Source organism: Podarcis filfolensis (genome assembly GCF_964270895.1).
Source record: "Podarcis filfolensis genome assembly, chromosome: 1".
In the NCBI taxonomy this organism is placed as follows: domain Eukaryota; kingdom Metazoa; phylum Chordata; class Lepidosauria; order Squamata; family Lacertidae; genus Podarcis; species Podarcis filfolensis.
Genome location: NC_139604.1, coordinates 60,208,871 through 60,220,016, shown reverse-complemented (window position 1 = coordinate 60,220,016; position 11,146 = coordinate 60,208,871). Strand labels below are relative to the sequence as shown.

The window sequence follows — 11,146 nt, the reverse complement described above, 5'->3', positions numbered from 1 at the left end:
TACTTGCAAGAGGGTTCTGAGCACTACCAATATTTATTCTGTGCCTAGGAGCAAACTCAAAGGGACCTTGGGCCCACAAATAAAATATTTGAGGGGGCTGCCCTCCCCCAAGTTGATAGGCATTGTCATTCAAATGGTGTGTGTGCTCTGCATCTTGTGATCAATTATTTGGGGCAGGGCTTACCTCCCCCCCCCCCCATTTTATTCAAGGTGGCATCCCTGCTTCTGTGAAATGAGCCAAACTCTCTGCCTAATGTTGAGATGGTTTCAGCTTCTTCAAAGAATTCATCCCCCTACAATCGGTGGAGTGTCGGGAGATTATTGACATACATAATATACTTTGTGAGCTAAAATGAATATTCTCTGCAAATGAAAACACACAAACTGGTGTTATGTCATTACCTCACATGAAGTTAGTCATGCTCTAGTTTCTCCCCTTTGTACTTTTTAGGATCAACAGGCAAAATCCTTCCTCAAAGAATGATTAGTTTCTGGTTCTCTAAAGAAAAAGTGACAGCATTTATAGAGACTATTTTTTTCCTTGCTAGTCCTATTTTCTCTTACTAGGCAACCCATGCAGGCTAAGCTATAACTTGTTCACTGCAGTAATCTGATGGCTAACTTCATATTGTGTAGAATAGTAATTAATCAATATATAAACAAATAAATATAAAAGCCATGCTAATCTTTTGTGATAAAGAGAAATATGTCTGATAGCACCTTGAGACTAATTATTAACAAGCTTTTTATTACAAAATGTGTATTCAGTTGATTATTTGTTTATTGCATTTATGAACCCCCCTTCCTTCACAAGGAGCTCAGGGTAATATATGCTAAGAGATAAAACAAGATTTATCAGCAAATGATAACAAAATCATTAAAACACAGATTGGTTTCAGCTGTGAGTTATTAAAACCAACAAAATATAATTCTGTAAAGGGAGGGTAAACAAAAATGTCTTCAACTGGTTTCTGAATATAAAAAAAGCAGAAGCCAAATGTAAGTCCAGGGAGAGGGCATTCCAAAGGCAAAGTAGCACCACAAAGGAGACTGTTACACATTCCTGGGCAACAAAGCCTTGTAAAGATCACAAGCAGAACCTTGTCTTTGCCTCCCAGTCTCAGGAACTGAATCAACTGGTATTGGAGGAGGCGCTCCTGCAGATACTTGGCTCCTGTCTGCAACTGGTACTTCACTGCACTAATCTTGGATGCATTTGGCACCCCAAACAAATCAATAAAAGGAATCAATAGAACATGTTTCCTGCTCCAGAGAAGTTGTCCCATGCGAGTCAGAAAAAGCCTTGGTATGAAATTAACCTCATACATGAATTCTGCTTTTAAATGATTGGTTAAGCAGACAGTAATAGTCAGTGTGCTGCTTCTCAATTCTGTTCCTGATTTCTCCGAGCATAAAAAGGTAAATAAAGGTTCTGCTGGATCAAGTCAAAGGTCCATATAGCTGAACTTTCTGTTTCCAGGTTAGCCTCCCTGGGGGAGCCAATGCAGAAAAGGCCTCTGCAACTGGTCCTTGTGGGTGTTTAGAGGCTGCTTAACCCTTCCCCTTCCAGCCCAGCTCACACTCGAGAGCCGCCTGCTTTGTTTCAGGCGCTGGAAGGATCCACCCCTGCTCCTGCTGCTGCTGCTGCCGCTGCCGCCGCCTTCAAGGCATCGCATCCGCTTCCCCGCTCTGGCGGAGGGAGGAACCGCCCTACCCCGCAGTGACGCCACACCTGCCTCTGGCCCATCTCCCTCAGCTGAGGCCGCACGCACCATGGCGCCTGCGCAGCGCAGCCTGGCGTAGCGGAGGGGGGATAGGCCTCTCTGCCTGCACTCCAGGCGCTGCTAGGCTTCCCCACCTCCGCCGGCCGGGAGCGCATGAGAAGGCGGCCGCCGCCTGCTTCCTCTTTCCCGCGGGGAGGCTCCGCGGACGACGAGGCCGCCATCATGTCGGAGAGGCTCAGCAAGCCGACGTGCCTCATCGCGGCCAGCGCGGCCGCAGCAGGTGAGGGGCGGGCAGAGCGAGCTCGGGCTGGTGGGCGGGCGCCCCTCTGAGCTTTTTATCTCCTCGGCTCGCCCTGTGGCGGAGACGGAGCTGTGCGGTGCCCGCGGGGCTTCTGCTCGGAGGACCCGGGGGTGGCGGGATGGAGCCGCCTGAGGGAGGCCAACCCACGCCAGCGGCATTCCCATTTCTGCAGGGCGGGGCGAGGTCACCTAGTCATTTCTCTATTGTTATCATAATTGCTGTTGCTATTGCCCGTCGTGTAAGAGTTGCAGGAGCCCTAGCAAAATATACAACATTTTTTTAAAAAAAATTGCAACCCTAAACAGGAGAGGGGAGGCCGGGCCTGCCTTCCTGCACAAGCAAACATGACAACCCCCCTTTTTTTTGTATTGTAACAATCCGGAACACCTGCCACACTCTCATTCTGGTACTCTTAGTCTCCGATATGAGCATGAAATCCTTACTCATATTGTACGAATTGTGCTTGAAGCTTGCTTGTTGAGATTGCCCCTTACACACCACACCATACATTGAAAATGCTCTTATGCCACCTTAAACACTCGGGGAGGATCCTGGGAACTGCAGTTTGTTAAAAGATTCTGGGGATTGAAGTTTTTCTGTAAGGTCAGCCACCATGAGAGACTGCAGTTCTCTGTGTTTGTTAAAGTGGTTAGCGATACTTTGAATGTATGGTGTGGATGCAACCTACTTAATATTGCTCCCTGCCTTGAGCTCTGCTTCCCCTTTTTTTTACTTTTATGATGTGGCTTTTTCTTATTGCATATCTCTCCTGCTGCATGAAATAGTTTGTCACAATTCTTCTCTCCTGGAGTTGTAAAACTGATTAGATGTTGATGTAATTTCATGTCTGTTTGGGGCAACTACCAACATCCTAAGCTGGCTGTCTTTTTCAATAATATTATGAATATTGTGTATTATTAAAATGCTCCTTATAGGAGAAAAATGACCACCAGGAATAGCAGATTAGTACTGTGAAAAATGTGTACTTGAAAACAAACGAAACATGCCTTTTGTTTAATTCCTGTTTTCCAGGGGTATCTGCTGATTCCTTCCTTCACTCTTTTACCCTGGCAAGCTCTGCTTTTAATCTACAGGTTGCTACTCCAGGGGTAGGTAAAAAATGTTAATATCTAACTGTGGATATTGTTGCAATAGATTTCAGACAGTAGTATTAGGCTCATTTAAAACAAACGGAACTTGCGAAAATCCATGAGGTTTATTCCTCGACCAGTGAAGATCATTTTTTGGTCTTTGAAAGAATTGTTGAGGGAGCTGCATCCCAGGGCAAGCAACTCATACCTCAAAATCACATATGTGTGTGTGGGAGGATTGGGTGAGGGGATTGGGATCCAGAGATACCAGAGATACATTCCACAGAGAAGCTTTCAGAATAAAGAGGCAGCCCTGCTTTGTAGGGCTGTTGGGTGGAAGTGCATTAGGTTCAAAAAATGCCTGGTGTTCTGCTGCCAGGTGTATTGCCTTGTTACATGAGGGAAGAATGCACAAACAATCCTTGCCTGCTGATTCTTTTTTTTCTTTGTAGCAGGAAGTAATTTTTATCCCCTGCTCCAGAAATTGGAGCCTTACTTTCAAGAGCCAAATGTGGCTCCCCAGGAGGCCATTGGGACTCTCCCCAGGTCACACTCCTTCATAGACTTGCTTTGCGCCCTCTTTGAGTGTTCTTGCCTAACTGGAATATGTCCTTCAAATCTGAAAATGTTTCTTGCTTATCTGGATAGAGGCATGAGCATCCATGGGGTGTGTGTGTGTGTGTTGAGACAAAAAGTACAGGTACTTTTATCCTCATTTTTTGTACAAAATTAGCCTACTGTACTTCCTGCTTTGAGTGTTTTACTCGCATTCTCCCTGATGAATTCCTGCAGATGCCCATGAATACAAGTGTGTGTGTAGAAACTAGCCTACTGCACAAAGCTAATATTCTTAATAGTTGATCTGCCCACTTTTGCCTCTGGCCTTGCACTCCACTGGCATGCAGCCTCCAGAAGGTTGCTTAGATGGAAATGTGGTCTTGGCACTGAAGTTCTCCATCCCTATCCTGCCATCTTACCCGAGAGCCCTAGCCTGCTCTCTCCTCTCCCTACTTGAGGGTGTCTTTCCATCATCTGAGTCTACATCAGACTCTGACTTTGGAAATAGAGAGGGCAGTAAATATAGGTCTTTTAAGTGGAAACAATTAGTTTTAGGCTCTGTTATTTGGGAAAGGGAGAGGCATTGGTTTGAGCTGCAGTGCTGTTCATATGTGTAGCTTTGTGCATGTTTTACAAAATCAGAACCACTTGTTTGCATATGAATTGTCTATCTTATTTCAGTCAATCACCAATAAATGGTATGTCTTAAAAAAATGGGTGCTCTTATCAGATCTTGCCCATGTATAAACTCTTGCATTTAACTAGGCTTTCCTCACATATTTTCATTAATTGAGCTTTGAACAATGATTCTGCTAGGGAAAGTCAATTGATTTCACTGGTGTTAATGAGGCAAACATGCGTTGGATCCAGGACTTCCGAATGAAATCTTACGCAAATCCTGCCAAGCTGGAATCAACTGATGGTGAGGTATCTTTTAACTTGCAACTCAGGGTCTGTTCTCTGTGCACAAACTGTTCTTATCTACACAGTATAGTGCTCCTTGCTGCCAACTCTGTCAAACTTGAGCACTCATTGATTTTAAAAGTGATTGTTGAGCATGTGCTGAGAATAATGCTATTACTGTTTCTTTTGCATTTTTAGCAATGATTTAGATAGTTTTTTTTCCTGTCTGCTGCAATCTCAAGGCCTCTCTTGTATTTGTGACAGAGAGTATTCAGATATGATAGGGAACTATGGTTTCCTTCTATGACAGTAAACCATGGCAGATCTTTGGCTCACACATTCCTTCCTCCACTCCTTTGCATCCAAGGGGAAACGGAAAGGTATCACTTTCACTTTTAAACTGACAGCAATTTCCTGTGATATTTACCGTATTTTTCGCTCTATAGGACGCACTTTTTCCCCTTCAAAAATGAAGGGGAAATGTGTGTGCGTCCTATGGAGCGAAGACGCCATAGCCCTGCAACCCTCTCCCGGTGGAGAGGTGTCGCGCGGCTATGGCAGGAGCCTCCATAGGCGCGCGTCACCTCTCCACCCGGGAGAGCGCGCGCGGGGCTAAAGCAGCCCCCCGCGACCCTCTCCCGGCTGGAGAGGTGACGCGCGCCTATGGCAGGAGCCTCCATAGGCGCGCGTCACCTCTCCACCCGGGAGAGCGCGCGCGGGGCTAAAGCAGCCCCCCGCGACCCTCTCCCGGCTGGAGAGGTGACGCGCGCCCATGGCAGGAGCCTCCATAGGCGCGCGTCACCTCTCCACCCGGGAGAGCGCGCGCGGGGCTAAAGAAGCCATAGCCCCGCGACCCTCTCCCAGCTGGAGAAGTGACGCGTGACTATGGCAGCAGCCTCTCCGCTGCGCCTTTCCGCTGCTCCCTGACCTGCTCTTTGGGGCTGGTGGTGGGCTTCCCCCCCCCCCCGCCAGCCCCAAAGCGCAGGTTGAAAGGAACCGACCCCTCTCGCTCTCCAGGCTTCCAAGGTAGCCGCCTGAACGCACCTTAAACGGCACCTTGTTTTAGAGCGGGAAAACAAGAGGGGGAAAATTATCCCACTCTCTGCGCAGCGCCTCCTGCCACTTCGCTGAAGGGGCGCTGGGCAGAGAGCGGAATAATTTTTTTCCCTTGTTCTCCCCCCTCTAAAACAAGGTGCGTCCTATTGTCCGGTGCGTCCTATGGTGCGAAAAATACGGTAAGCTTGGTGAACTGTGGTTTATTTCAACTGTAACTTGTGATAACAAACCAGGGTCAAGGAGTGGTTTGGGATCCTGGCTTGTTTTCAAACCATAGCTTGAACAAACATTGTTCAGCTCCCTGAGGGAACTGTGGTTAGTTTAAAATAGAGATTTTCGCACCATGGTTACAAAGGAAATGGTGATGGGAGGGTGCCTTAAACCCAAGGCTCATCATGGTTTCCCACTGCATCAGAATTGACATTTTCCTGCCAGTGACCTACCAGATCACTTTGGGGAGGAACAAGACCTGAAATAGGAGCATAAATCCTCATAAGGCAGCCCCCTCCATAAGGTTGCCTCCCATTTTTATTTGATGGGCAATTGGTTTGTCTGTAGTTTTCAGACGCAAACAAAACAGTGGGGCCAAAGGGAATCTAGCCTGCTCTTAATAGTTTCAGAGTGTGGTCAATAGAGCCCATTCCAATGCTTTCTTGAACAGGCCCCTTCCAATTACCCCATACAGTGGTGCCTCGCAAGACGAAAAGAATCCGTTCTGCGACTTGCGAAGCAAGCCCATTGACGGATTAGCGGATTAGCGCTATTAGCGGCTTTTAGCAGCTTATCGGCTTAGCGGATAAGCGGCTTAGAAAAAGGGGGGGAAGGGAAAAAAAACCTGCAGGAACTCGCAAGACATTTTCGTCTTGCGAAGCAAGCCCATAGGAAATTCGTTTTGCGAAGCACCTCCAAAACGGAAAACTCTTTCGTCTAGCGGGTTTTCCGTCTTGCGGGGCACCACTATAATGAAGAATCATTCCTGCGTGCACTTAGGGATAGTGTTGCTATGGGAACAAAGCTTCCTGTGAAAGGGACACAGTGGGGAAGGAGAGCAGCAACTATTCTTCTGAAGTCAGCTGCAGGGTTGTTTCCAAAGCTGTCCTCTTGCACCTTGTTGCACCCTGGAGGCTGTGGTTGGTTTGGAGTAATGGCTCTACCCCTCATTCCAGGTATGGTAATCCCCTTGATGGGCAGAACAGGGAAAAGGTGGAACAACTCTTCACACCTTCAAAATCACACCTGCTGTTGGAGCAGGTAAAGTAAGAGCCAGGTCACTGGGGGCAGTGAATATGGGAGAGGGGTCATAAATGTATTTGTAGAAAGGCACTGTTCCTGTAGTGCCAACTCCAGGAATAGTGGTTTGGGGGAATGAAGGGGAAGGCAAAGGCCATTATTAGGAGAGCAAGGATTTAATTGGCACATTATAGGACTTTAGTGACTAAAAGCTGGGGGAGTGAATGGGGTTGCATGAAATATTTTGGGGTGTACCCACTAGCCCATGGAGTCATCCCTGCCAGCCTGTCAACCTTGATAAACCTTTAGCTGGTTTTGAAATAAACAGAACTTACGAGTGTCGTAAGCTTCTTTGCTGCTTCTTCCTCCCTAGGTGCCAGATACCATGCTTTGTTGATTCCAGACTGTCCTGGTGCCATGGTGGATCTGGCAAACAGTGGTTACTTAGCTAGAATATTGCAGCATTTCAGCTCTGAAAACAGTAAGTAAACTTCCTTGGGGATTTATGCTTTATTCTGTACACTTTGTGCATCTTAGACTGGGAAGCATATAAACGGCTAAGACTAATTAAGATCTCTCTTTCTGGTAGGGGTGAACATACAGGAGGCCTTAAGGAAAATTATTGATAATGTGGATACAGTAGCAAACTAGTGCAAACTCAGTTCAGTAACATAAGAACAATTGTAGCCAGTTTAGAACCTAACACTGTGGATGTGCATCGCTTAATCCACAAATACCAACACTGAACTTCTTTCCACATCTTTTTTACACAGCCCTTCCCCCCAGCAATGTTTGCTATCAGTCAAATCTCAGTCATTCTGAGTGGTTCAGATTTGGAGAACCTGTGGCCCTCAAAATATTGTTGTGATTATAGTTCCAACATCTCTGTTCATTGGTCATGCTGGCTGCATCACAGAAATACCTGAAGTCAGTTAGATGGGAAGAATATTTTGTAGCATAACTGAACTTCTTGGGGGGGGGGGAATCAAATTGTAATTTTTATGAACAGGGATTTTTAGATAAAGCTGTTTTTCTTTGTAGAACCCATATGTGCTGTTGGACATGGAGCTGCCGCCTTATGCTGTGCCACAAATGAGGACAAATCTTGGGTATTTCAGGAATACAGCTTAACAGGTGTAGGTGCAGTATGTTTAAGCAAATCAAGACTTTTCATATATCACTCTTCTAAAACTCAAATTTCTGTTGTGATGAGTCCCATAAGAAGTAGCCTTTGTCTACATTTTATATGTGGATTTCCCCTTGGGCTTCCCATATTACAACCACAGATCTGCTCCAAGCCCTTTTATAGTAGTCTGTTTTCAGTGAAGCCAAGCACATATTTACTGGCGTTTAATTCAGGGTCACTGCAAGGTGAAATGACTGATAAAGTTGTATTTATTTACTTCTTAAAAAAAATATATAGTCAAAAGACTCCTCAAAGCAATTTAGAAAAATAATCTCAAGAAGATCACAGGATAAGCAATACAAACATAGCCATATGCATTATGTAGTTTTAACTACTAACTGTGAGGGAAACCATGTACTTAAATTTTCTGGGGACATGCTAGCAGTGGGATAGAAAGGTGCATGTTTATTTAAATAACTTTATTTTATGCTCAAGTATAAAAGGAGTATTATGAATTATTGCAGGGATAGGCTCACTTCAGCCTTGTTTCTTCTCCCCTCCCTTTAAAATTAAGTCCTTTGACCCACTAATTTGTTTTGTGTGGTTTGATCCTGAGTCTTGGTTAGGAACTGCTTGGCTGGATCAGACCAAGGTCAACCTAGTCCTGTATTCTTTGCAAGAATCTAGTCAAGGTGTTGGGTAGCCCACCGAAAACAGTATCTTCTTCTACGTGTTTTGTGACATTTATTTTCTTATATCTTCCAGCCCTGTGTGTATGAACTAATAAGACTGCCTAGTTTTGCCAGCTTGCCTATTATCTTTGAGGACTTTGCAAAAGATTCTGGAGCTGTCTATAGCGGTATGTCATTTAAGGCTCTGTTCCCACAGGTTTTTAATCAGTAGTTGATTAAGTAAATGTGTTCAAGAAATGCTTGGGCTGTACTGTATTAATGCAAGATCTAATGCAGATGTAAGACCTTAAAAGTGGAAGTTAGAAAATGCTTGTCAAAATTTCTCATTAAAACATTCAGCAACATGGAAGCTATAACAGCCCAGCATTCCACAGTAAATCTCCCAATCTTGGAGATGAGCTGAACATAACTACCGTATTTTTCACCCCATAGGGCGCACCTAGTTGTTTTTTTTGGGGGGGGGGAAATAAAGAAAAAAAAATTATTTCCCCCCCAGGCGCGGGGCTGGGGCAGGGGAAGCCTGAGCTTCCCCCGACCTCAGAACAGGCTGCTATCTGCAAGCCTAGGGAGCCTGGCGGGAAGTCGCGCCGGTCTCCCCAGGCTTGCGGAGAGCTGCGCAAAGCCCGGGGCGCGCTCTTCAGTGCGCCCCAGGCTTCAGAATGCAGGCAGCTCTTCGCAACCCTTGGGAGACCGGCACGAAGTCGCGCTGGTCTCCCAAGGGTTGCGCAGAGCTTCCTGAAGCCTGTGTTCGCCCCATAGGAAGCACACACATTTCCCCTTCATTTTTGGAAGGGAAAAAGTGCGTCCTATAGGGCGAAAAATTTCATAATTCAGGCACCCCCAATCTCGGCCATCCAGCTGTTTTGAGACTACAATTCCCATCATCCTTGACCACTGGTCCTCTTAGCTAGGGATGATGGGAGTTGTAGTCCCAAACAGCTGGAGGGCTGAGTTTTGGGATGCCTGTCATAACTGAACCCACAGGAACTCCATTTCAGTCTTTGCCACTGACCATCTCAGAAATGAAGTCAAGCTTGTTCCTGAGTGGAATCTGAATGCCCTGGTGGAGAGCCCTCTAGTGGTCCTTAATGTTGTTGCAGGCAGAAGTTAAGATCCACTGTGTTCTTATATACCCTCAGCATGCTCTTGCACACAATTGTGCAACATTTTAAAAGATTAATAGGAAAATTTCATTCTATTTGTTTCAGACACTAAGGAGAAGGGAAGACAAGCACAAGAGTCACTGTGGCTCACATGCAATAATCTAAATCATAGTCTGAGCCTGGCCAATGTTATAGATATCCCTATAATTGCTTGGGTTTTACAAGTCACAAAGGACAATAAAAATGGTTTGCAAGTGATTGGAAAAAACAAATCAACTTATTATGAAGATGAAATTAAATTGATAAACAGCAGTAAAGACTTGTGTATAGTTTTTCTTAAGTGTCAGAGAAATGGACGTTGTAGTATGTAAATTAAGACATGAATATTTTCCCCCAATACAGCCAGCAAAGCAGATGCAGTGCATGTTGTATTGGACAGACACCTTGTCACTGGACAGAATGAAAATTCTACAGTTGCAGCTGTCCAGAACCTTATTTTTCTTTGCAACGGCAGGTAAGAAAAGGTGGGGGAAGTTTCAATAAAATTTTGTGCCACTGCAGACATAGCCCTTCAGTTCTGGAGTATTCTAGCTAATGTGTGTATGTCTGAGAGGGGGAGACTAGTTTTATATTAAGAATTAAAATTATTTGGTTACAGCTAGCCAAACTCAATCTTTTTCTTCAAAGAAAAAATGAACATATATTAAAGGCTAATGGGGTCACAGTACAGTTTCATTTTTTAAAATAACCTGGTCAATTATGGATAAGTAGATGAAGCCGATCTCTGATGCTTAGCTGCTTGGTTTTTTTCTAGCAAGTTATTACTGTAGTTTAGATGTGAGCTGTTTACAGTGATATTATTATGTCCTGCTTTCATTCAGCAGAAAATGATGGTGCTCTTTGTAAATGGGATGAATACAGAAGTCGTCTTCATCTTTGAGAAATGGAAAGAAGAACACTGCACATTTGTAAGGATGGGGACTGTAAATCATGTGGTAAAAACCTTAATTGAACTATGTTTTCCTGCTTTTTTTGAAAAATATTGTTCCATCTTGTGTTAATACAGATTCTTAAAAGCCTGGTTGAAAACTAACATGAAAAACCATGGTTTGCAGCTCTGTCAACAGCTGAACTCCTGAATTAGATATTTTTGAAGCTATTACTTTGTTAGTTATCCATGTGTCCAAATCCTCATCCTTGTGCAGGACTATGTGGTATTAGTTTACAGTTGTGGCAATTAACGATAACATAAGAATACAAAGTAAAGTATTTGTTACACTTTCACATAGGAGTTTTGAGTTTGATTGCAGGTGCTAAAAAGACTGCTGTATTGAGATTAGCTGAAAGTTAAAATAAGCTTCA

At 44.6% G+C, this 11,146-nt stretch overlaps 1 protein-coding gene across 2 annotated transcripts; it reads left to right on the top strand.

Moving 5' to 3' along the window:
• Positions 1 to 1,585: 1,585 nt before the first annotated feature.
• Positions 1,586 to 11,068, top strand: GATD1 (glutamine amidotransferase class 1 domain containing 1). Of its 2 annotated transcripts, none has more exons than XM_083608492.1 (8): positions 1,586 to 2,004; positions 3,058 to 3,134; positions 4,491 to 4,596; positions 7,237 to 7,344; positions 7,905 to 7,999; positions 8,755 to 8,848; positions 10,187 to 10,298; positions 10,669 to 11,068. In XM_083608492.1, the coding sequence occupies exons 1-8, from the start codon at positions 1,878 to 1,880 to the stop codon at positions 10,673 to 10,675; spliced, it is 726 nt and encodes a 241-aa protein (XP_083464618.1). In that variant the 5' UTR covers positions 1,586 to 1,877; the 3' UTR covers positions 10,676 to 11,068. The 2 variants fall into 2 exon arrangements, with proteins under 2 accessions (XP_083464618.1, XP_083464617.1); XM_083608491.1 differs by having other exon boundaries at positions 10,666 to 11,068.
• The last annotated feature ends 78 nt before the right edge of the window (positions 11,069 to 11,146 follow it).

Coding starts and splice junctions, on each gene's coding strand:
- GATD1 (XM_083608491.1), top strand. CDS start 1,878: ATGAGAAGGCGGCCGCCGCCTGCTTCCTCTTTCCCGCGGGGAGGCTCC. Junction 2,005..3,057: donor GGCCAGCGCGGCCGCAGCAG/GTGAGGGGCGGG, acceptor CCTGTTTTCCAG/GGGTATCTGCTGATTCCTTC. Junction 4,597..7,236: donor CAAGCTGGAATCAACTGATG/GTGAGGTATCTT, acceptor CTTCCTCCCTAG/GTGCCAGATACCATGCTTTG.